At 56.6% G+C, this 25,535-nt stretch overlaps 1 protein-coding gene across 3 annotated transcripts in view; it reads right to left on the reverse strand.

Annotated features, from left to right (window-relative positions):
* LOC119852809 (phosphofurin acidic cluster sorting protein 2-like) overlaps window positions 1-25,535 on the reverse strand; it is a 113,489-nt gene that overhangs the window by 7,892 nt on the left and 80,062 nt on the right. For all 3 annotated transcript variants that reach the window (XM_043512364.1, XM_038394590.2, XM_043512365.1), the window contains exons 3-17: window positions 19,537-19,626; window positions 18,929-19,054; window positions 18,526-18,688; window positions 18,262-18,353; window positions 16,238-16,318; window positions 14,652-14,711; window positions 9,533-9,684; window positions 5,485-5,569; window positions 5,027-5,098; window positions 4,447-4,577; window positions 3,918-4,050; window positions 3,574-3,678; window positions 1,834-1,940; window positions 1,178-1,332; window positions 884-994 (exon numbers count right to left, since the gene is read on the reverse strand). In XM_043512364.1, the coding sequence (XP_043368299.1) occupies window positions 884-994; window positions 1,178-1,332; window positions 1,834-1,940; window positions 3,574-3,678; window positions 3,918-4,050; window positions 4,447-4,577; window positions 5,027-5,098; window positions 5,485-5,569; window positions 9,533-9,684; window positions 14,652-14,711; window positions 16,238-16,318; window positions 18,262-18,353; window positions 18,526-18,688; window positions 18,929-19,054; window positions 19,537-19,626 (1,663 nt within the window). The remainder of the gene's footprint in view (window positions 1-883; window positions 995-1,177; window positions 1,333-1,833; window positions 1,941-3,573; window positions 3,679-3,917; window positions 4,051-4,446; window positions 4,578-5,026; window positions 5,099-5,484; window positions 5,570-9,532; window positions 9,685-14,651; window positions 14,712-16,237; window positions 16,319-18,261; window positions 18,354-18,525; window positions 18,689-18,928; window positions 19,055-19,536; window positions 19,627-25,535) is intronic.

Below are 25,535 nucleotides of genomic sequence, written 5' to 3' on the forward strand. Positions count from 1 at the left end.
TGACTGATCCTGCTGGGGCTCCAGCACTCTGGACCCTCAACTACCACCACCACCTGGGACCCCGATCGATTCCAGCTTCATGGAGTGGCGAGAACCCAGCTCTCTCTCACTCTCTCTCTAGGTGTAGCCTTCTGACCCTGACTGGTGTGATCAGTTAGAGTTTTCTAAACCTGACTTTTGTAATAAAATTTAAGTTAAATTTATTATCATCACTGTTTTGTTTGTTTGGCTCCCCTCTGGTTATTACCTGGCAATAAATAACTTTCATGGTTAAGCTGGTTGCTTCTCTCTCCTGCCCCGTGTGGGTGTTTTTTGGCTTCCCCATTTGCTCTGCAGCAACGCTCCTTGTACCTAAGCTAAAGATCCCTGAAGTGCCCAAAAATCCTGTGGGGTTTGCTCATCAAGTGGGTTACGACCAGAACAATTGTAACGTAAAAGTGGGGATAGGGATGTGCTGAACCTGGGACATATGAGGGTAGCAGCTTGAGAGTGTCTGCTGAGTCCAGGGACATATAAGGGGTCAGCTTGAGAGTGCTAATTAACCCGGTCCTCTCAGATGCGCTCTGTTAATGTGTGCGTTCGTCTGATTCTGGGGCTGGAGGAACCCGGGGCTGGAGGAACCCAGTGCTGGGGAACCTCGGTCCAGCAGGACAGCTCCACTGGGAGGGAACTTGCAGCAGGGAGAAGTAGAGCTCCGTGTGAGAACACAAGTAGGACATTGATAGAATTACAGAACCCCCATCTCCCCCCCACAGAAGAGTAACCCTAATAAATGAGTGAACCCCAAAGTAATGGACAAATCTGGTAACAAAGGGCAGTTGAGCGCACTGCCAGCTGCCCACACAGCCCAGAGCTGGCACCGCCTGGACGCCCCGCTGCTCACCTGTGCTGGGGGGCTCAGCCCGGCTGAACAGCTCCCTCCACGCCGTGTCCAGGAAGAGAGCGCTGTACCTCCCATCCACGGACGCCAGGTACTTGGCCAGCGGGTGTGAGCCTGCCAAGGAGACAGAGGCAGTGACGCAGCTGGAACAGACCCTGGCTGCTCCCAGGAGCGGAGCTTGCTGATGCCCGGGCTGCTGCCTCTTCTCCCCCATGTGGGCAGCCTTTGGGGGGCCCTGCAGCCCCTTCCCCAGGGCCCTGTGCCCCGGAACTGGGATGACCAGTGGGTGGCTCTTACCCAGTGGTACCACGAGGAAGCGGAGGTAGTTCAGCCAGTCAGGGGTTTTGCTGGCCAGCTGCTCCACGAAGAACCGCAGCACAACACTCAGGTAGCTCTGGTCTCCCGCCACGGCCACTTTGACTGGGGGAGGCATGTGAGAGTTGCAGTTACAGCTGCAGAAGGAAGAGAAACCCCTGAGAGACTCAGAGCCACGCAGGGGCCAGGACAGATGCTACACATGGAGACAAACCCACTCCCCCCATGCAGCCCAGATGAAGGGCACAGCTCCCCCGGGCAGGTCTGCTGCATCCTGCCTCGCTGCTCAGTGACCCTCAGTGGCTTATGGGGAGCAGCCATGAGTTCTCAGTGTTGAGACTGACACCACCATCATTAGGGTCCAGTGTCAACACCCAGCTGGGACATATGCAGGCAGCCCATCCCTGCTCCCAGCCCATGCACTCAGGGCCCAATCCTGCGATGGTGCACAGTCAGACCCCCAGCATCCATGCACTTCTCCTTCAAACCCCTCCCTCACTGCAAATTGCTGAGCCTGCTCCAGTGCTATCTGGGCCAGGTCCTTCCCCCACCCCACCCTGGGCCAGGTCCAGCCCCAGAGCCAGTCTCTACCCCACCCTGCTCAAGGCCTGCCCCCTACCCTGCCCAGCTGCACTCACTATCTCTGGATGCGGGCGACAATGGTGTTGAAGGCAGCCTGGACGTCGGCCACGGACCAGGTGGAGACGACAGGTTGTTTGTGCGCCTGGAGCTGCTCGCTCAAGTACTGTCGAGACAAAGCCAGAGAGAAGGCAGGGGCTGAAGTCCCGCTCCAGGCAGCCCCGCCTGCGGGACCCACAGCAGCCCGAGCCCCATGCACACGTCCCTTCTCTCCTTCCAGAGGCTCCAGTTCATCCAGACCCCGGCACTGGGTAGGAGCAGTTCTAGGGGCGTCCCTCTCTCGGAGGTATCTGTGCCAGGCCCCTACCCCAGGGCCCCCGTGGGAGCTGTGCTGCACGGCGGGAGGAGGTTGGACCCAGAGACTCCGTTCCCATGGGGGCAGTGCATTTCCAGCGTGCCGGGCAGAAACGTCTCCAGGACAGATGGGAGCGATTGGCGAGCCTATCAGCCTGCCCGTACTCCCAGCTTGGGGAGGGGCCCCTGAAGTTCCTTTCGGACCTGGCATTTTCTCCCCCACTGTAATCTAGTCACCCCTCTAGCTCCCCTCTAACAATCTGAGCAGCCTGGGCTGTCAGTCTCACTGTGAGGCATTTTCTCCAGCCCTCCAATCATTTCACTGGCTCTTCTCTGCCCCTCACCCCGTTACCAATGGTGGACCCCAGACCTGGCCGCGCCAATGCCAGAGAAGGAGGTAAAATTGCCTCCCAGCTCCGTCTCGCTAGCTCCCTGGGGGCACAACAGCAGCGAGTGTTCCCGAGCCCTGAGGAATCCCGCCAGAAACATGCCCATCCAGCAAGGAGTCCCCAGGGACGACTCCTTGCGAGCTCTGCCAGTCCATTTAACAAAGGCTCTCACGAGGCTGGGCTAGGTCTGTGAACCGGTGCATCATGTGGAGCTGAGTCAAACACCTTCCCGAAGTCTCAGTATGTTACATCTCTGCCGTTACCTTTATCAACCAAACTTGTAATCCCATCAGAGATGGAAATCAGGGCTGTTTGACAAGACCTGCTTTCCAGAAACCCACCTTGGCTGGCATTAATTATATACCTATCCTTCATTAGCAATTGGATCCCATCTCAGCTTTTCCATGACATTGCATGGGACTGATGTCAGGCTAACCAGCCCACAGCTAGCCAGCTAATCCCGCCTGCCCTTTTGGAATATTGGCCCAACATCAGCCCTCATCCAGGCTTCTGGAATTTCCCTGGTATTCCAAGATTTATTCAAAATTAGCATCAGAGATCTCCTCAGTCAACTCTTAAGACTCTTGGGTACAAGTTATCCAGGCCTGCTGTTTTAAAAACGTTCGTCCCTGGCACATGATGATTAATCCTCCTCGGCTGGACTGGAAAGCATGTCGTCCTCCACATGTGACACGAGCCCATCAGCCTGGTTCCTTTTCAACTCCAGCCCGGAAACAGTCACTGAACACTTCTGCCTTTTCCGCACCATTATCGACAATTTTATCCTCTCCAGCTGGGAGGGGGGTTCCTCCTTGGTTCTCAATAAACCAAAATGTTTGCCAGTCTCTCCTAGTCGCCTATTGCACTGTCATGTAATACATCGTTCTGAAGGCACTGATGCTATTCCCGGTCTTGTTCTCCAGCAGCTGCCCCCAAGTGAGGACAAAGGACATAGGGCCCTAGCCTGGAAACTCTGTTTCCTGGGGCTGCCCCCTGCCATGGCCCCGCAGGCAGCCTGCCCAGCTGGTGTGCAGCCCGGCTCCCCTCCCTCCTCACCTGCCCTTGCCACTCAGCGACATTCACTAGGATGATGCTCTCTGGAAGCTGCTCATCTGAGATCAGGATCTGGTTCAGCTGATCATAGACAGATTTCCGGGGCACCTAAGACAGCACAACCAGGCAGGATCAAACACTGTAGGGATCCCCTGGTCTCCCACAGGCCAGCCACTGTCCCACTCCAACGCCTCTTCACCCACATAGTCCAGGGTCCCGCAGGCAGCAAACCGGGCCACCCACTGCCTCTCCTGCAAGCCAACGGGGCCCAGCCTCACCGCCCCGCCATGCCTCCTGCCCCGCAAGAGGCAGGAATGCCACCCACACGCACACTGCTGCAGCCTGACCTGGGCGCTGTGCCGTGAGTCTGGTGAGTTTTCACTGTCCAGGCTGCTGGTGCAGTCGCTTTGCCCCTTCAAGTTCTGCCGGTCCTTCATGGAGGTGCTGCGGGGCCGCCACACCTGTCTGCTTTCAGCTTTGCTGCGGGTGAGAATCTCCAGGAGTTAGAGCTTACGCTGCAGCAGCCCTGGCCCCAGCGCTGGGACTGCAGAGTCTGGGGCAGCCAGGTCCCCAGAACTGTCCCCACACCATTGCAACAGCTACACGGGAGTTGGCTGCACCCGGGATTGGGCTGGGCTGGGCGGGGCCCCCATCATCCTTTGCCTCCGGGGCCAGGCCAGACCCCCCGTTGTCCCCTGCCCCCAGGGCCGGGCCAGCTGCACCCGGGCCCAGGCCAGGCCCCCATCATCCCATTGTGACCGGTCCATCAGCACTTTCCTTGCCAGGGAACAGCGTGGTGGGCCCAGCCATGCTCTCCCCATCCCAGCCTGGGCCCTGTGTAGCCAGCCCAGCCGTGCAGGTCTGGAACCGCTTTACCTGGGCGACACAGCGTTTGGGGGCTCAGGCTTGCCGGCGCTGCCCAGCTGGGCCAGCCTGTCAGCACTGCTCTCCCGCCTGGCTGTCTCTGCCGCCCCGGGGCGTGGGGAGGGCTCCTCTGGCTCCAGCACCTGAGGGGATACAGAGTCACTGGACACAGGCGAGACCAGGGCCCTGGAACCCCTTCCCAGGGGCTGATGGGCCCACAGCCAGTCTCCTTGAGACAGGCCCCCTCCCAGCGTCTAGCTACAGCACGTCTCTGGCCCCATCCCAGTGGGACCCGAGTGCTCGTCACTGTGTGGCCCCTCACAGGGCAGGGCTGTCAGCCCCACCGGATGGGGGCCCAGAGGCTCTGTGAGGGGCCCCACCAGGAGCCTGCAGCAGAGCCAAGCTCCCAAGTGCTCTAACCACTGGACCATCCTTCCTCTCAGCTCCCTGCCCACGTCTGCCCCCTCCTCAGGGCTGCCAGCATTCCTCCACGCCCCCCACCCAAGGGGACAGCTTGCTTCCTGGACACTGAGCACTCCTCAAAAGCCTCAACCAGCCACGCCTGCCGGCCTGACAGCACACAGACACTCACTGCGGCCACCACCTCCACGCCCACTTCCTCCAGGGCCCGCGGAGCTCCGGCCTTGCGCTTCTCCGCTTGTCCCTGGGGAGAGGGAACCAGAGTCTAGACCAGAGCATCCCAGGGCAGGGCCGCGGCAGCCCCGCCTGCAGCCTCACGCGTGGCCCCCAGCACAGGGCAGCTGGATGTGGTTCTGGCTGCCTCCGGAGACACACAAGCGTGGGGCAGCCTGCACCCCAGAGCTCCCACCAATCCTCTGTGTCCCCCCCCCCGAGAGTGCTCCTACTCCGTCTGGCTGTGCTGGGACAGGACGCCGCTCGTGCCCAGGAAAGGGAGAAAAGGAGAAGGAAATGCAGTGCAGAGTGACCCCCGCAGGTGACAGGCATCTCCCTGGGAGGCCTGGCTCCCAGCAGGACATCCCAGGCTTACAGGCTGCTGGGGGAGGACAAGGAGGCGGGGGTGTGACTCACAGGGCTGCTGGACTCCCGTTCCTGCCCGTGCAGACTACCAATCTCAGTCTGGGAATCCGAGTGAGAGACACCCTCAAAGAAACGCCTGCAGGAGAGACAGACGGACGCACAGGGAGACAGACAGAGGGCAAGATGAGACAGACACCAGGACCCCCGCTCGGCTCACAGCGCCACAGACAGGCCCCCAACTCGCTCCAGCACCAGCCCAGCCCACGTCCCCGGGGTAGGGGGGTGAAGCTTGCAGGGAGAGGAGCTTGTCCCCTCAGCACACCGAGCCAGAGAATGCCGGGAGCTGAGCCGCAAAGGGATCCTGCCCTCAGGCTCATGCTGGGCCAGGGTGGGGGGAGACTTGGCCAAGGGGCTGGGCCTGAGTCTGGGACCTGCGGTTCCCAGAGGTGGCACACAGGGCTGGGAGCCAAGGACGGGCCAGTTCCCTGCTGGGAGGGCTGGGGCAGGTTTACGCCTGCGCTCCCGGACTGGGACTGTCTGAGGGAGCCTGGTGCCTGCTTGCACCTCAGACCGGTGCCACATTTCCTGGGCTCCGTGGTGCCTTGTTCCATCCTGTCTGTGGTGCCTAGCGGCTGGCTGGGATCCTGGCTGGCACAGAACGCGGATCCCCGGGACGGGTGGGGATCACCAACGGGAGAAGCTGGCACAGAGGCCCCGCCCGGGCTGCTCCCAGGAGGTGGTGAGTGTTGGTGTGAAGGGAACATGCCATGGGACTGCACTGACCGCAGGACACCAGCGCTTTCCGGGCGGGTGGGCAGCCCAGGGGCAGGGGGCTGCTACAGCGACGCAGGGGGATGGCCCCAGAGCCACCATACACAGCAGAGCTGTTGGGCACCTCAGGGACCCGTCGCTGGACTGAGGGTGGATGACAAAGCCTTTGGGATCTGACTCCTTCCCACAGCTCGGGCTCTTGGGGGCTGCCAGGGTTATGTCCCATACACAGGGGGTGCCGGGGTCACCTCTCTGTTTCCAGACAGAGCCGTGTTTAACGTGAGCTGAGATCACCCCACTCCAATGCTGGCCCCCTGCCACCAGAGAGCTGGGAACGCACAGCTGAGATCAACACCCCCTGTGGTCAGTGACCTACACCAGTGCAGAGTCAGACACATAGGCTGGAAGGGACCCGGAGAGTCGTCAAGTCCAGCCCCCTGCACAGAGGCAGGGCCAAGTAACCCCAGACTATCCCTGGCCTTAGAGACCCCCAGTGACGGGGATTGCACTGCCTTCCTGGGCAGCCTGGCCCAGAGCTTAACAACCGGAGAGTCAGACACTTAGAGCCCTGCCCTCCTTTCACAAGGCAGGTTCACGCCCCGGCTCCTGCAGCCACTCAGCTGCTGGGTGTTCCAGACTGGCCTCCTGTCGCCTGTAGAGCCACGCCGCGGCTACGCAGCAGCTGGACGATTGCCTATGATTGGCAGCGGAGACAAGCCCCGGGCAGATGCCTCGCAAACCACAGCTCGAGAGACTAGATTAGCTGACTGTGGGTACAGAGCACCAGCTGGCCGAACCCCAGGAGATCACGAGGCTCTTCCTGCAGCGCCCCCCCAGTGGCTCAAGTTGGCTAGAGAAGACCTTCCCAGTGAACAAGGAGGAATGGCCAGGAACCATGGGCAGGCCCGCTCCGGAGGCTCCCAGCACCGTCTGCTCCATCCTCTACCAAAACCACAGCAGTCAGCTGATAAAGACGTGGCTGGCTGGAGGAGGCCCGAGCTCCAGTCAAAGGGAGCTGGGATTTGGAGTCCCAGATCCGGAGGGAAGTGGGGGCTTGATGGAGGCCCAGGAATCCCGGCAGAGCTGGACAGATGTGGCGAGCAGCCAAAGGGCTGGCTGCGACACAACCCGCTCTAAAGGCTTGGCTGGAACAAGCTGAGAAGCAGCCCAGGGGGGCCAAAAATGACAACACCCACTGGCCCGTGGCTATCAAAGAGGCGGAAAGTGACATCTAGGGCACTGTTTCCACATGACAGAGCAGCACCGCTGAGCCTATGAGCAAAATGTCCCCAGCTTAATCAGAGAACTTAATAATGAAGCGGCTGAACTGACACTGAAAAAGGAGGCACTGTATTTGAGTCCGTTCTGGTGCCCTGGAGAGCAGCAAACATCACCGCTCTCTTTTCAGATGCCTGGAGCACGATCCCGGGAATTGCAGACCCTGGAGCTGGAGTTCAATCCCCGGTAAAACTGGTCCCACAGACAATGAACGACCCCAGGTAAAAACCCAGCTGCACTCAGCAGAGTAGGAACAAAGCCATACAGTTGTTGCCAAGGGAAATCACCCCTCCCCAAGCGAGTACAGCGCTCGGAGCAGACCGACTATGCAACAGGGAAAGGGGAACAGACTGGGGGCAGTGCTTTGCCTGCCACAGAGTCCCCCACAAGAGGTGATTCAGGAAGTCAGAGTCATGAGGCGAGAGGCAAAGGCACCCGTCACCCGGCCCCAGAGAAAGTCTTGGTTGTCATCGTGGGCTCGGCAGGGGCTGCGGCAGCCAGAGGGGCAAACAAACGAGTCGGGTGCATGAGGAACAAGACGAAAACCAATGCTGAAAATATCTGGCTCCCAGGGACAGACTCCCAGGGCTCTGGGTATTTAGCGTGGCCAAGAGAGGGTGAAGCAGGGACTTGGTGACAGTCTGTAAGTCCTGACATGGGGAACAGATACTTTGTACTGGGCTCTGGTCTAACACCATCCAGTGGCTGGAAGCTGAAGCTGGACAAACTCAGACTGGAAGTAAGGCGTTGATTTTTAGCAGAGAGAGTAACGAACCCTTGGAACGACTCACCCAGGGTCATGCTGGATTCCCCAGCAGTGGCAATTCTGCAATCGAGTTTGGCTGTTTTTCTAAAAGCTCTGCTCCGGGAATGATTGGGGGCCGGTCTCTGGCCTGTGCTCTGATCCCAGTGTGCCCTGGCCTGGGGATGTGTGATTCGGTAAAATCTTACCATACCTATCTCTGAGCTGGCCTCCCTTGGAAAGCGAGTGCAGCTGTGGAGTACTCCCAGAAATAGACGGGTTCAGAGATGGGCAGTCAATCTCTGGGAGGCCAGCAGAGATGGCAGGGCTCAGGGCTGCATAGCATCCAGGAGGGATGCCAGATGCCAACCCTCCACGTCCGGAAGAGTGAACAGAATAGAGAAGCTAAGTCCATCACTCCCTAGCATGGCCAGAACTGGGGACAGTCACTGACACCAAAAGGGAGCTCATTTCCAACTGACACAAGGCCGTACTTCTTCACACAATGCCCAGCTAACCTGTGGAACTCACTGCCACAATGTGAGACTTGGTGCTCAGCGGGGTTCAGCAGAGGACTGGACATTTCTATGAATAATGAGAAAGTCTCCAGCTACTGAGATGTACATCTTCTGCTTCCCCGCCCAGGCAGCCCCTGCTAGCACGCTCCCAATAGCCGTGTGGTCATTGCTAGCCCCCAAGTTCAGAGCCAGCGGGAGAGTCGCAACATCCACATTGCTATTCTTAGTGTGCCAGCTTGAGTGGAGCTAGCGCCAGTCTGTCTGCTGGGCTGAGGGGCTTGCTCGCTCGCAGCTGCAGTGTAGACAGAGCATGTCCCCCCCACAGGACAGAGGGATGACAGGGCTCCTTCCTCCCTGGGGCCAGTGCACGCCCCCCCTCCCTCCGTCCTGTCCAGCAGCGAGCGAGCCGGGGCTGGCTCTCCAGGAAATGCACTCCGCAGGCAAGGCGACTTCTAGCCAGGTATTGTGATGCTCCGGCTGTTACACAACTCCCTGCCCGCCTGCCCAGTCTGAGGCCAGCACCTGGCGAGGCACAGCGCAGCCTTCACCTGGGAAGCTTCCTTTCCAAGCCCATGAATCGAACTGGGCGACAGGCCCGGGGACCAGGTCTCCCGGCTGCTGGCTGCGTGCTGGCAAGGCACCCGGGAGCGCTGCGGGAAAGGAAAGCACCACCCGGGGCTCTAGGCTGGGCAGAGGAGAGCGTAACTGACCTTTGGGACACACAGGGCAAGGCGTGGGACACCCGGTGCAGGACATGTGATGCATCTGCATTTCTCCTATCAGCTCTCACCTCAGGGTCGGCTTGGGGGTGCTGTGCACGCTCTCATTATCCTCCAGCTCGGGGCCACTGTCGCTGTTGTTGCATTCCTCCAAACTGTCGTACAGCAGCCCCAGGTCCTCCTCCACTTCTCGGGTCTGACCCACCGGGTCGGAGTCCAGAACCTGCAGCAGAGAAGCACAGGTAACAGCAATGCTCCCTCCCCACGTCCCCGGCTGTGTGCTCTCCAGAGAGGAGCAGCCCCACAATCCTGTCTGCCCGGCACTCGCCTAGTGTGGGGATCTCCGCTCTGATCTGTCCCTGCCTGGCCCAGGTGCCTGGATTCCCTCCATTGACACAGGCAGGGCACGCTCTAGGCTATGGCCTGTTCTGGGACCCCTGGAGCATTCTGGAGAAACACCTCCAGGCCATCCCCCAACCAGAGCCTGCCTGTTCTCATGGAGCAGTGAGGACAGAGCTACCTGAGGAACGAAAGGGCTGCGGGCCCGAGCGCAGCTCCCTGCAGCTGCTCACAGTCACCACCCAGGGCCGCAGGAGCAGGAACTTGGTCATGCTGCCATTTCCCAAACTTCACACAGCTGGGCCGGCCTTGGGGAAACGTGCATCCCGTCACGTGCAGTTAGAGACTGGCCTGCCCTAATGTAGACACCTCCCTGCATGCACGACCCCATGCCCGCTTCACCATCACTGCTGGCTAATTTCCCATCCCAGATGGAAGTATCAAATGCAGCCCAGAAAAGGGACAAGAGACTGCCCATCAACCCTCAGGGAGGCACTAAAACCCTCAGCCAAAACAGACCATACGAGCTCTGCTTCTCAGAGGAAGGACTAAGTCTTCTGAGACAAATGAGTCCAAGTGCTGGAGGGCCCAGCCTCTAACTCCAGCCCTGTTCAAGTGCCGAAGCCACCAGTCTAACACGCATAGCCTGCTCACTCAGGACCGACCCAGCCCGCGGTGAGGAAGGCAAAAAGCCGGGCATGGGCTGGCTTCAGTCAAAATGAGCTACGGAGTTCGTGGGTGAGTGATCACCTCCCCATAATATGCTCATCACGTACCCTGAAGAGACACGGCAGAGTCCTTCAGCCACCTAGGACTCCACAGCCTCCTCACGCTTGAGTCTCCAAACCTTGTAGTCAATCCAAAACGAAGCCTGGAACCCACCTTCTCTGGCAAATTCACTGGACACCAAGTGCCAGCAAGGAAACCCCAGGGCTTAGACTCTTACTAAACCAGCCACTTTCTGCTCTGCTCAAGAGACCACTCGGGAAGGACAAAGCCATCTGAGACCCACCCCAATACAGTCATTTCCAGACAAACTGGTCTGCCTTTTGGGAGCTCTCCGACCGTATCCTTATGGAGCGGATTCACCAAGGTCATCTCCAAAACACCTGCTAGCAGAAGGGAGAATACCCTGCCCATTGTCATGCACCCAACCAGATCTGGCTTCATAAAGGGACAACCAGTCGCCGGAATATCTGAGAAGTCCTCCACTGAGCCCTGCTGTCGCTCATGGCAGACCGGGCCAGCTAGCTCTCCACCCCATACAACCCTCTGGGAGCCACCAATTCCAGCTCTCCCCCTCCAAGACCCTCTGCACTAAGGACCCTCTGCCCAGGGACACTGAAGTTCTTTGAGAATAAATGGAAGATTACGTGACAGAAAACACAATGAACACCTTCTCCTCACCCAGCACAACGCCCTCAACCGGTTCTACCTACGGCTGGCTCAACCCAGAGAACCAAACACTGCGACGACACATCGCCCTGTCAATTTCTGCCCCCTCTCGCACAGCAGCCTTCACTCTGACGTGTTCCAGGCTTGGACACGGGCTACAAGCCCATGAGCAATGGGTGAGGACCCCCGGCAGGGAATTGGCTCTGGGGAGACGTTTAGCTGGGGCACCTTGGATTGGTCCACACTGATTTAGCCTTTCACCTGCGCTCAGGAAGGTGAAGCGCGTGGTAAACAGCATGTGAACAAGGGAGCTGCGATCGCCGTGTGAAGACAGAGAAATGACACAGAGGGACTGAATGAGATTACTGCTATGGGCAGAAGTGACTCAACCTGGGGGCCGCAGCAGCATTTACAGGAGCAGCCATGCTCCAACCCTCCACCTGGCAGCCTGCTGATGGTTGGTTACCTGGGACCCACCATGCTCAGCCCCAGTTTGAGACTCCGCCCCTACAGTCCAATTGGCAGAGTCCCAGAGCAGCTGATTTGCCCGCTGGCCCTACTTAAGCCAGCAGCAGGAACAGGAAGCTGTCTGAACAACTGGGCTCTGCCCTGTTCTGGACTGCATGCCTCTGGCTTGATTTCCTGGCAGCCCGACCCCGAGTAATGCCTGGCATCTGACTGGTGGTTCTGATCTCCAGTTTGTCTCCTGCCTCTGACCCCCTGGTATCCTGACCTGGCCTGACTCTGGTTCCTGACTGAGGTTCTGATCTCCAGTTCGTCTCTTGCTTCTGATGTCCCGGTATCCTGGCCCAGTCGACTTCCCCTTGAGACTGCAGACTCTGACTACTAGGTCTGGCTGCTCCCGACCTGGCCACGACAATGCAGCTACCCCAGCTGGGGAGAACAAGCTAAGACACCCCAAAATCAGTTATAGAGCGTAAGGCCACAAGGAACCACCAGATCATCCAGCCAGTTCCCCTGTAGGTCACAGGCCGCCACCACCACCCCCCAACACCCACGCACTAAACCCAACTGGAATTAGATCAAAGTGCTCCAGCCCTCAGGAGACTAGACTGTCACGTGCCACAGGCAGAGAATGGGGGGGACTGATCCAGCCCCCTACAATGGCAGGGAAATGAGTCAGTGAGTTAGCCTCATAGTCCTGGCAAGTGACCCACACCCACAAGCTGCAGAGGAAGGTGAAAATCCCCAAGGTCACTGCTAATGGGACTCGGGGGGAGGGGGGGAATTTCTTCCTGACCCCACATCTGGCGATCAGCCAGACCCTGGGCACATGAGCCAGCCCAGCACCTCAGAGAGGATTCTCGGTTCCCCCTCCCCCACCCTGACAGGGGTCTCATCTCTAGCACAGAGCATCCCTGATGGCTTCTGAGGAAGGAGATTAAAAAAAACAACCACCCCAGAATACTTTTGGGGGGTGACAGTGGGGAAAATCCCTTCCTGACCCCTACTGGAGGCCAGCTGGAAACCTGAAGCATGAGCTTTAGAACATAAGACACAGGAGGAACCAACCAAGGAGCCAGAACAGCGGAGAGAGCCGAAGCCCTTGCTTACACTAGCCTTTCCCCTTATACTTTCTCTTCATTCTCACAACTGGGGCAGCCCGCATGGGGACCATGGTGCCATGCAGGCCTGCTCCCAGCTGGGTTAGCCGAGACGTGGTTAAAGACCAGCAGCTGCCACTGGAGGAGCTGAACCCGGCAGTACAGCAAGGGTGGGGAAGTGTCAGGCAAAGGCAGAGCCCTGGGGGGACAGTGGATGTCAGCGCAGACCCCAGCCAGAGATGCAACGTGGCAGCGAAAACGGGCAATGCGACTGAGGGCTTCAGGCCCAGAGGCAGCACCTTGCTGAGCAGTGGGGTGGCCCCTGAATGCGCAGCCAGGCCAGGCCCAGTGCCCTCCATTGTGGGCACCAGGCTATGCTTCCTGCCTGCGAAGAGTCAGACCCAGCAATCTTGACAGCCTCTTCCACACAGGTGTCGAAAAGGAAAATTCAAATTCTGTCATGTGCAGCTGTAATGGCTCCCCTCCGGCCTGAGCCCCAGCCCACCGGCACTAGCACGTAGATCTCAGCCACTTGAGCTGAAGGAGTTCCTACGTTACTAGCAGCAGTAGGTTGTTATCCTGCATAGGCCAGCCATGGGGGGATGCATAATACCCCGAGCAGTGGTTACAGATACAGCCACAGCCTCATTCGACAGACAGCCCAGCCCCACCCTGGCGGCGATGGCTCCTTCTGAGGGGCAGGTATGCTCTGTCAAATGGAAGAGATCTGCCAGGAAGGACCCTGTACCTCCCACAGGGTGGCTGACACTTGCCTCCCCTCTAGGGATAGCGGCTGTGCTCAGTAACGAGAACTATGACGGGACCAGAACCAGTAACTCCAGCCCTTAGCAGAAGTCAAACTCATGAGCGCCTGCCTCCCAGCCCAGTGCACCTTCTCCCCGAGGCCAAAGGGCATTTTGATGAGCAGCAGGAGGAGCAGCCAGTCTCGGTGTCCCCACGAGGGTGGCTCTGGATCATGGGGCAGCCTCAGGGGCGTGAGGAGCACATGGAATGTTCTGAGATTTCTGGAGCAAGCTCAACTGACAATGTGCAAATGACAATTTACCGTGTCTCGTAACTTGGCCAAACCAGGGTTGGGGGGGGATCACAGGGAGGGCAAAAGGCACCTCTCGGAGCCCAGCAATATCCCCCGGTCGAACGTTAAGCTCCCGTTCCGAGCCCCTGAGGCACCAGAGCTCTTCCATAGACAGATGGGCTGAGGTTGTTTTTGCTACTGATTTCCCCTCACTTTGTTCTCGGACATCGCAAAACCCAAATGCTGGGATTTTGGAACTTGAAAGCACCAGGAGATTCCCACACCCATCCTGACTGCACTCCCGTGGAGGCTGGAAAGTGGGAAACCCTGACGCTCTGCCCATGCCACATACAGGCTCTTCCGCTAGCCGGTTACCCACAAGTGCCCTCTCTTCACGCTACAAAGAGCTGGCCAGCCCCTCCCTGGGGATTCATGCCTCATGTCCGTGTGCTGCCCTCATCTCCTGGGGCAGGAGTGAGCTTTCCATGGGGTGGACACTGCATCCCCGAGGGACGCCACTGGGCTTGAACACATCTGCACATAGGGTTTGCCAGGAGAGAGCCAAGGGACTGATTCAGGAGCTGCAGAAGCTTCCTAAAAGTGTGGGGGAGGCCCCCCCACTGGCACCCAAACTATGGCCCCATCCCCACTTCTCTCTGAGCCCCTGCCCTCACGCCACCTCTTCCCCACAACACCGCCCCCCTTTCTCCTCTGCCCCCTTGCCCTATCGCTTGCCCTTATGGCCAGTAAGAAATGGTGGAACCATGGCCCCCCCCCCGGCTCCCCAGACTGATCCCAAGGTGCTCATCCCACTGGCGCCATACGTCAGACAGGGACGGACCCACCCTTTCTCACCTCATCCATCACTTTAAATCTCTTCAGCAAAGCAACAAATTTCTGCTTGAAGTTCGGTTGCTGGAAGGAAAGGACAGAGGAAAATGCGTGAGGTTCCCAGGGAGCTGCTATCCCCAGCTGCCCGCTTTCACTGTGCCGTGTGCTGAGCTTACGGCACCCCTCCATGAGGAGAGGTGGCCCCCTCCACAGCCTCAAAGCTAGCGGCTCTGTCAGCACCACCGGGCTTATGAGCTATTGTCATGTCAGCGATGGCATTAGCTAAACACAGAGAGAGACACGGCCCAACTCAAAGAGCTCCCAAAGACAAAGACACAACACATGGAGGGCAAAGGGACACAACACAAGCGAAGTATCCACAGGACACCAGGAACCTCTGCAAAGCATCCAGGCAGCCAGGACAGGCCACATGCAGAGACACAGCACCCGGCCCCTCTAAGGCCCTGACTGTCAGAGAGAGGAGCACTGGCTGGGGCAAGCCCAGCAGAGCGCCCCGGTGTAAGACCAGCGTTACAGTCACACCACAGCAGGTCTCCCCAGTGCAGACCAGACCCACAGCACGCAGGCTGGGAGGTGCTATGGGCTCTCTGCCATTTTTAGGGGGGCTTGCACAGCCCCCAGCCCCCTCCCCTCCTGAGCACACGGGCCAGTAGCAGCCACTGCTCCCTAGGCCTCCCCAAATCCATCCCAAGGGCAGAGCTCTGAACTGGTTCGGGTTGGCCCTCTGACACTGAGTAGGAGATGTGGGAGCAGAATCTGCCCGTGCTGAGCCTGGCTGGTATGTGTGCACATCGGCAGGCCGACAGACAAGACGTGACCTTGAGGGCTCAGGAGAGGCGGGGAGAGGGAGAGCCAGATTTCCTTTGCTTTCGGTAGCAACAACAGTAACAACAATAGACTGGGAGACCTGGGTTCGAGTCTCCGCTCTGCCAGACGTCCTGTGTGCCCATGGGCCAGTCACTTTGCTCCCTGGGGCTCAGCTCCCCACCTGTCCAATGGGGAGAACAGTCCGGCCCTGTCTCCTGGGGCACATGAGGGTAGGTGTGAGGGGCTCCAACAGTGCCGGGGGCCAGAGAAGCTCTGTGGATAGGCAGAGCAGAGAGCTGGGGAATGTACCTTGCAAACCTCCATGTGTTCGGAGCCAGGGACACGTGTGCAAGTGACGCGGCTGCCCTCACAACACTGGGCCGTACCGCATGCTTCGCACCCGTCTTCCCATGGTGGCACAGGCTCCACCAGGAAGCAGGGCAGAGAGGACTGAGCCACAGGACCAAGTCAATGGCCCCCCAGGGATGGGCACCCCCCGCACCAGTGCGGGACGGCTGTCGCTCTCTCCTGAGCTACACACCGCTCGCGGCCTGTGGGCGAGATCACTGCACTGTGGGTGGGGTGTTCTCTCCCCCAGGGGCACAGGGCCCTGCACCGCCACCCTCCAGCTGCTCACTGGTGGGAGCTCCACCGCAGCCAGAGATTGCAGTGCCTCCTGCTGGGGAAAGGCTATGGCGGCTCCCCTACTGGGGCTCCCGCAGGGATTGGGCCCGGTCCCGGTCCCAGTGCTGCTGCGCTAACACAAGAAATGCGGACGTTACTCTGCTCACGGACGTGGTTCTGATCATTTTCCTCCGGGCTTTCTTCGGCTTCCTCACTTCATCTTCTTCATCGTACAGATCCTAAACAGAGAGAGACGGCAGCACATCAGCGTGCAGGGGGCACCCCTGCCTTTCCGGAAGGGTCCCGGCCCCCCTGGAAGCCAGCATAGGGCCCTCTGACATGACGCCTAGAAGCTGACCAGGTTGGAGCACAAGGCTGTTATCTCCCAGCCTGTCAGCGCTCACTGATTGCTCCTCCCTTCACTCCATGACCGACCCCTAGCAGACTGCGCACCGCCAGAGCCAGACTGCCCCATACAGTCCAGCGCGCCCTGCCACTGCAGGGGAATCGCTCCCCTGGGACTCCCTTTTACCCTGATCATGCAGCACCTGAGACCCACACGTGTCCTGCCCCACATCGCTTACAGGCTGAGCTGCCCGTGACTCAACCTAGGAGATGGGGGAAGAACAGACTAAGGCTTCCAGGAGCCAGCTGGTGTGCAGCCCGCTGGAGTTCACGTGACCCATTGTCACTGCAGAGCCTGCCACAGCCATGAGAAGGGAAACGTGGGCCGCCCCAGAGCAGGGTACTGGAGCAGATGGCCAGGGCCTTGTGGGGGGCAGTTCAAGGTGGGGCCCACAACTGAACCACGCTCCTTTCCCGGGAGGAAGCCTGGATGTCACAAACAGCAGCTCCCCCAGGACACTCCTCAGCCACACATTTGGAGGCGGAGTCGTGAATACGCAGTTGAACAAGCTCCCAATGCAACTCTGCAGCTGAAAGGGCTAATGCCAGCCTGGCATCACAGCCAGGCGACTCTGGGAGCAGGATCAGAGAGGTTACTATGGGCAAGTCTATGCTACAAAATTAAGTCGACCTAAGTTATGTCAACGTACAGCCACCCAGTCCTCAAATCGGTTTCACATGTCCACACTATGCCCATGCCGGCAGTGTGTGTCTGACCAGCCAGTGGGGGCATTGCGGGACGGGTTCTGAAAGGCAGCAGGAGTCACTGTAAGCAACGTGGCGTCTACACTGAGACTGTGCCGACCTAGCCACATCGGTGCAAGCGCTACACCTCTCGCGGGTGGCCTCACTGAGTCAGCGTAGTGGGAGCGTGACGTCGGTGGGAGCTCCATTGCAGCGTAGATGCTTACAGAGCTGCCTTTGTCAGCCTAACTCTCATGTAGACCCGGCCTTTATCTCGGTGTTTAGCACTGGTGTGACCACTGCTGGAATCCTGTGTCCAGGTCTGGGGCCACAATTTCGGAAGGATGTTGATAAACTGGAGAGGCATCAGAGAAGAGCCCTGAGGATGATACAGGACTCAGAGTGATCGACTCAAAGAGCTCAAGCTGTTCAGCTTGTCAAGGAGAAGGCTAAGGGCTGACTCGACCCCCGTCTGAAAGTACCTACATGGGAGCCCAGTATTTAATAATGGGCTCTTCAGTCTAGCAGAGAAAGGTATCACACCGTCCAAGGGCTGGAAACTGAAGCTAGATAAGTTCCGACCGGAAATATAGTGCAGATGTTTAACAGTGAATGTAATGAACCACTGGAACCATTGACCCAGGATTAGAGAGAATTCTCCAGCACTGGCAATTTTTAAATCCACCTGGGACTTTTTTCTAACAGTGATGCTTTAGTTCAAGTTGGAGTTTGTTCAGGGCAGCTCTCTGGCCTGTCTCACGCAGGAGACGAGACTAGATAATCACAACGGTCCCTTCTGGCCGTGGGATCTATGGCTCGATGAAGGAGGACATCTGCTCAGAGCAGCCCTGTGCTCCCGAGGGTTCCAAGAGCCTTCCCCCAAGATGTCGCCTATTGCATGCTGCGGCCAGCCAGAGCCCTGAGGCCCTGCTCTCTGCTCCCCTGTGACCCAGGCATTCATTCCCAGGGCAGGAGAGGCTCAGTCCATTCCTCCTGCCCTAGGGCTTTGCAGGCATCCCCTCTCCCTGAGGACAGGCAGCGGGACCCACTCTGACCTGAGACCCCCGCAGCAGCAGGTCTAAGCCGCCCTTACCTGGCCTTGCACAGCATCGTCGCTAGCTTCCTGCTCGGAAGAGAAGCTGTCTTCATCCTCCTCCGAGTAGTTATCCATGTCTGGAGAGCGATCTGAAACCAGAAAATGCAGATGCCATGTCTGAGCCACCCACCCCACCCCCGGGAAACACCCAGCATGTGTCCCCCACATCCTTGCCCCAAAGCAGCTTGGGGGAGCCTGGGGAAACCTACACAGAGAGAGGAGAGGAGCGCTCGAGTCTTGTTTGGGTTGAGAAATACCTACCCGAGGCTTTGATTTTGGGGCCGGAGAGGACGCTGCCATCCTCATGGTCAATGGGCTGGCTGGACAGGGAGTAGATGCTGATTTCAGCCACTCGGATGCTCACATCCTTCATGTTGCTGTGGAGGCCCAGAAGCTGCCCTCCATCTGTGGGGTGCTGCATCACCTGGGCGAGCAGAAACACAGAGCACAGTGACGGCCGCCCAGCACACAGCCAGCAACGACGGTGCCCCCGCAAGGATGCCTCGCACTTGCTGACCAGCCACTCAGTGCTGGCGGCTGGGAAATGCTGCTAGGCCAGAGCAACCCCTGGGCTAGCCGCCCCCAGCAGCTCCCAGGCATCATTCGGGGCCAGGCCACCCAGGCTCACAGGCACTGCACCTCTTCCCTGACCAGCGCCGCTTACCTCCGCCATGTTAATGATTCCCACCGCCAGAGTCTTGTAGCCCAGGATTGTGCGGTTCTTGTACCTTTTCCTTCGCTGCAGCATAATCTGCAGCTTGTTGCCATCTCTCTTCAGGAAATGTGGGTACTACAGTGGGAGGGAAAACACCCAGCCATGGCAGGGCAGGAGAGCTACACAGGCCAGGCCTAATGTTCATGCAGCTACAGCCCTCTCAGCTCCGGAGCCTGCACCCCAACCTCCTCCCAGCCATGGACCATCCTGAGCAGCTTGCTCGCTCCCTCCCCCAGGCCCCACACAAACCTGCTTCACCCTCCACATCTCCTCCGCCCACACTGCACGGGCGAGGCACAGCAAGGTGCCCAGAGCAGCTGGCATGCAGCATGGAGATGCAATCAGCCCTGTGCTGACAGTCAGGCCCCCAACTGCGCATTCCCCGCATCACACATGCGCCCCGCAGGGACCAAAGCTCCCAGAGACATCAACACTGGGATCCTGCTCGGTTCTCCCTGAATTCCCTGTTGTCGGGAAGGGACCCAGGGCGGTATGAGGAGCGTCAGAGCCTGCTGAAGCTGGGTGCTCTGCATCCAGGCTAGCAAGGTGCCTGTTACCTGTAAAGAAAAAGTCAGTTCCAGGTCAGTCTCCATCAGGCCCCCAGGTGGAAGGACGTATTCATTGGATCGCAGGACTCGCTTTGAACCCTGCAATGAGATCAGGAGAGGCGTGGAGGGACAGGCTGCTAGCACAGAATTACTCAGCTGGAGACACGCATTCCATACGCAGGTGTAACCCCAGGGTTTCTCCACCGCCAGCGAATCACAAAGGTTGGAGACAGACAATAGGGCCCATGTAGTCCGCCTCCTCGGGGACCAGAGATCATTCCCTGCAGAACATGGAGAAGGGTTTATCCAGTCTAGTGATGGAGTTTCCACCACTTCTCTTGGTGGAAGACTGTTCTAGCCTACTAGGAAATCTCCTGGACTCCTAGCTTCTGCCTAAACAATTCCTCTCCGTCTCCTGGCTATCAGAGCCACTCCCACCCCTTACGAGTCAGCACTTAGCAAAAGCACAGGACAGAGGCTTCTTCCAGCTCTTCTGAGCCCCCCTCCCCGGGCAACCCCTCCCACTGATTATCAATTTGGTGGTGTTTCCTGATCAAAGGCTGGACGCCACTGTCTGGCTCCTTGCATCTCCTGAGCACAGACGCAGCTGGAAGGGAGGGCCCAGGAGACAGGGTAGTGCATGGGACGTGAGATGACATCAACGCAGTCCTCGATGCTGGCACAGGGAGTAATTTCTCAGTCAGGACAATGGCTTGACCCAGTGCTCTCCAGCCATTTGCAAGGGAAGGTCCCCATAGAGCGTGGATCATCTTGCAGCCCACCAGGAAAAGCTCAAGACAGTGCTGTCTGGGAACCCCAGCCCCCATGCACACACCGAGATGGACACTCCCTCCTGACAGAGCCAGATCCTCTTCATCTGATTCCCAACGCTAGCTCAGCTGCAGCCGCTCCCTCCCCCCAGACCCCCTGAACCCAGCAAACTGCTCACATAACGTGTCAGGGACTTTGCCATCAGAGTCACCTGAGTGGAGTCCAGGAGAAGGAATCAGAAATGCCCTAAAGAGAGCATTCACTGAGATAACCCAGAGTAACAAAGGCCAGTGAATGCAGCAATGTGCATCCTTGCAGCCATCTCTGGAGAGACAGCATTCCAGACACACCCATCACGGAAGCGGGAGGCCGACACACCATGACCTTGGGATCCACCATCCCATCCGAACACCTTTGCTGCCCTGACCTGATTGGAGGGGACCAGAAAGAGAACCAGAGAACCTCTGCCAGGCTCACCTAAATCCTGCAACACTGCGGTAAGCCTGAGACTGGAGAGGCAGCTAACGCAGTCCCTCCGACAGCCTGCCATAGGCAGACATCTACCAGGGCTCAGAGTAGCCAAGACTAACACCGTGTGCTGGGCCTGGAATTCCCCAGCGGGCTGGCAAGCAAGAAAGGCCAGCAGACAGACAAGGCTTTCTCTGGTTTGTGGAGTGAAAAATACACTCCATAAACCTATTGTATTTTCCACTCCATGCATCCGATGAAGTGGGCTGTAGCCCATGAAAGCTTATGCCCAAATACATTTGTTAGTCTCTGAAGTGCCACAAGGACTCCTCGTTGTTTTTTGCTGATGCAGATTAACACGGCTGCCCCTCTGAAACCTCTCTGGTTTGGTTATTCCGTGCTATGCCTTTGTGCTGGTTTTCTTTTGCCTTAAAGCAAACATCCTCCACAGTGGCAAAAGCAAACATCTCCCAGAACTTTTCCTTTCTCCCCCAGAGGACAGTGAGCTCCAGCTTCAGCGCTATTTAAAGAGACAGGGCCACAGGAGCGTTTTCCTATAAATACTCCAGACAACCGGAGGGGAAGGGAATAATGGACATTGTGACAATGAAGTTCTTACGTAACTTCACATTTCAAATACTTTGACTGTGTTTTTCTTGTGTGTGTTTAATACAATGGTAATTGCCAGCGAAAACGTAACACAAACCTGCACCAATGGGTTTAGTGTTGTAATACAGTAAACAAGGATTTTATTAATACCTTAATCTTCTTGGGCATGCAAGATTCCCTGCATGCCCATCATCAGTGTAACACATCCAGCTCTGTTTCCTAGACACGGGTCCTCAGGAAGGTTTGCACACTGAACATACCAAGTTCCAAGGAGCGGAATGAGGACTAGTTCGTTTCCATCCTCACACAAGGTGGGGTCACTGGAGCCCTGAGATGCCAAAGCTGTGACAGGTTCTTTACCCGTGCAACTGACCAGCACCTTTCGCCAGGCTACATCCAAGCCTCTGGCAGGCTAGTTGTGGACGTACCACCCCAAAATGCCTTTGGACGCTGAGGGGGCTCTATTGCAAAAGGCCAAGGAGGACTTCCCTGCCCCTTTGCAGTAACAGATCCAGACAAATGACACACACAGACCCCCACCCCTTCCAGGTTTGCAGTAGATGAGGCTCCACTTCCGTGTGCCATTTGTCTGGCCTGCAAGGCTTCCTCTCTCGGATTACATCCAAACCCATCCAAGCTTTGACAGACTGCCCCAGTGATGTACTGCCAAGGAGGGGTTTTTCTAGCCAGCTGGGTCAGGGAGTTTTCCTGCTCTGGGAGCACAGCATCCACCCTGGATTGCTCCAGTGACTCATCTGCCAGGGAAAGACAACGTCTTTGCAGACGCTTTGAGCAAATTTATGATCAACTTTCTTAGAGAAAACGACAAGTCTGGCCTATAAGAGTAACGGTGCGGACATCATACCCAGTGCTTGAACATCTGTAAGGGACCCGACTTCATACCGCAGCCCATTCTGATTAACAAACTAGCACCAGAATCGATGTAGCACCAATGAAACGGATTAGAAACTGGTCAACTCCTAGACCTCAACACATTAATTGTTAATAGGGAATTATCAGCTGGAGTGCAGGGGAGCAGAGTCTCACAGGGATCAGTTCTCAGCCCAACACTATCAACGATTTGGAAAAAAATATAAAATCTTTGGTGATAAAGTTTGCACATGATAAGGTTGGTGGACTAGGGGTGGGTCACTGCACTGTATCGATGAGTGAGCGGGACATAATCAAAGATGCAGTTCAATACAGCCAAGTGCAAGGTCTCACCTCCAGGAACCCCGAGTGTTGGTCACAGTTACAGGATGGGGGACTATACCCTGGAAAGTAGCAACTGGAAAGGACTTGGGATGAATGGTGGAAACCAGCTGAACACGTGCTCCCAGTACAATGCTGTGGCTAAGAGGGCTAACATGATCCTTGGATGTACAAGTGGGGAAATATTGAGTAACAGTAGGGAGGTGATATTTCCTCTGTCTACAGCACTGGTGAGACTTATTAGACACTCTCCAGCCATGGTGTCCACATTTCAAACCATCGGTTACAAATCAGAGAGCCTGCAGAGGAAAGGTTCAAGAAAAATTCTGCCTTATAGTGAGAGACGGAAGCAACTCCGTCTACTTCATTCATCAAAGAGAAGGTTAAGGAGAAACTTGACCCCTAGGCTAGATTATTCATAGATTCCGAGGCCATTGTGATCATCTTATCTGATCTGCTGGATCACAGGCCACAGCACCTCACCCAGTCATTTTTGCATCAAGCCCACATCTTCTGGTTATGCGATGACATGTCTTTTAGGAAGATTTTAGGATACCCAAGCAACGGAGAATCCCCCATCCCCAGGTAAATTGTTCCAATGGTTAATTATCGTCACTTAAAAATCTGCACCTTATTTCTAGTTTGAATACATTTATCTTTAGCTTCCTACCATTCAATCTTGTTAGGCCTTTTTCTGCTCGACTGAAGAGCCAACCCAGCTACTATCAGAAATGTCTTCCCCATGGAGCTACTTACAGACTGCAATCAAACCCCCACTCAACCTTCTCTTTAATAAGCCAGATACATCGAGCCTCTTCAGGCTCATCATCAGGCAAATTTTCCAGATCTCAAATCATTCTTTGGCTCTTTCCCATTTGTCTGTGTCCTCTTTGAAGTGTGAACACTAGAGCTGGGCACAGTATCCAGCAGGGGTCTCGGTAATGCCATACAGAGAGGTTATGAATGGCACCTCCTTACTCCCACTTGATATTCCTCAGTTTATCCATCCGGATTGCAAGGACCGTGTTAGCCTGCACAGCCATTGCATTGTGCTCTGAGTTCATGTTTAGATGGTTCCACCATGATTCGTAAGCCTTTTTCACGGCTTTCCAAAGTACAGCTCCCCATCCTGTAGGTGGGACCGGCTTTGTTGACTCAGAAAGGTGTTTTTTTTTTGTTTTTTTTGTTTTGAAGTCAGGGTGAAGCCCAGATGCTGTCTGTAACCCTGGTCAGGGCTTGGCCATTTTGAGCTCAGCCATCCTTGATCTGATACTGCAGCTGCAAATCTTTCTTCCTCTACCTACCCATGGGCTTTGTGCCAGAGCCCAGCACCATAATATCTGGGCACAGCTCAGTGACCACAAAAGGCTCTTTCCCTCTTTGCGCCCTCTATTTCAACCAGTGTCCAACAGCTGTTGACACTAGCTGGCTCATATCCTTTCCTCCCGGAGGAGAATGTCAGTGCATGTAGCTGGCAGGGTCTGTGCTACCTTGGAGTATTCTGCACACAGGGAGTTTGCTCAGATTCCTTTCTCTGGCTGCCAAGCCATTGCAGAGAAGTCTTTCTGATTTACAACCATTAGCTGCATTAACAGATCCTGCCCCCCCAGCTCTCCCCAATTCAAAGAGGTTCCCTTCAGCCTAGCAGAAAGCGCAAAGAGGACAGAAGAAGCAAAACCCAGCTGAACCTAATAAATTTTACAGAATGAATGAGAGTCAGGTCCCACAGATCAAATACTACACAGATCCCCTTCTGATAAAAATTCCCCAACCAGCAAGATTAACTGCACCCTGCTTCACTCTGCTGTGAAAGCAAGTGGATTAGTGCAGCTGAAGGGACTCCATACTTGGCATTAGCAGCTCTAATACACGCCTGTCCAAACTCTTATCCCCTTTGCTGGTAATAACCTTTTAATTAGTTTTTAAATCATATTAATCCACAAGTGTATCAAAGAACCTTTCTGCAAAGCAAATTGCTTGCATTGTGAGCTGGAAGTGCCATTCAAACACCCAGGAGCGCCCCCATTCCATGCCTCCTGCTCAGCAGAAGTGCCCTGTGGCGTCCACCCAGCGCCAGCTAGGGCAGCAGAAACCTCTCCGTGTTCCTGAACTGCTGGGTAGTCAGTGCTCCCCAATTAGGGCCTTGAGCCAAAGCTCACTGCAAAAGTTCCCACTAACTTCAGCGGGCTCAGGATCAGGCCCACAGTAACTAAGGCCTGGTCTGCTCACAGACTTGCCCTGGTTTAACTACAGGGCTGTTTTGACAGTAGTTTAGTTAAACCCATACAAAGCCCAGTATAGAGGTTCTAACTTCAGTAACCACTTAGCATACTTTGATTCCTTACCAACTACAGTTTAAACTAACCCAAAGTAAGCCACTCAAACTGAAACTGGCATGCACCACTTCAACTAAGTCCACTTTCCAACCAATTTCAGTTAAGCCCGGGCAGCTTGTTCCTTAGAGCAGCAGCAAGGCGCAGGAGATGCTGCCTCTGGAATCTCCACACAGTCTTTGCCCACTCACAGCTCTATTGGTGGGTATAGAAACGCAGAGAGAAAGAGCGTGGATGCAGTTCTAGCAGCATAAAGGTGCCATCGCTCTTCCCATAGGGAAGGGGATGGGCCACGTTGTATGCGCCTTTACACCACTACAACTGCATATGCCCAAGGGGGCTGTACTGCTTGAATTATATCACACCCCAGCCCATGTGAAAACCGTGTGTAGTGCAGGCTGAGGTGCAGCCCTGCGTAGTCTGCACAGACTTGTCCTGGCTTAGCGGAGGCCCTATTTACACAGAAACTGGAACTGCAATAACTCAACGGGCTTCACCTCACACCTTTAGTGACTTCGGTGCCATTCCATGGCTACATCCACACTGCGATTCCCCAGCTCTGGCCGAGCTCATGCAAGTAGAAATAGAAGTCCAGCAGCCATGGAGGCATGGCTC

The sequence above is a fragment of the Dermochelys coriacea genome, chromosome 3 (assembly GCF_009764565.3).
Source record: "Dermochelys coriacea isolate rDerCor1 chromosome 3, rDerCor1.pri.v4, whole genome shotgun sequence".
In the NCBI taxonomy this organism is placed as follows: domain Eukaryota; kingdom Metazoa; phylum Chordata; order Testudines; family Dermochelyidae; genus Dermochelys; species Dermochelys coriacea.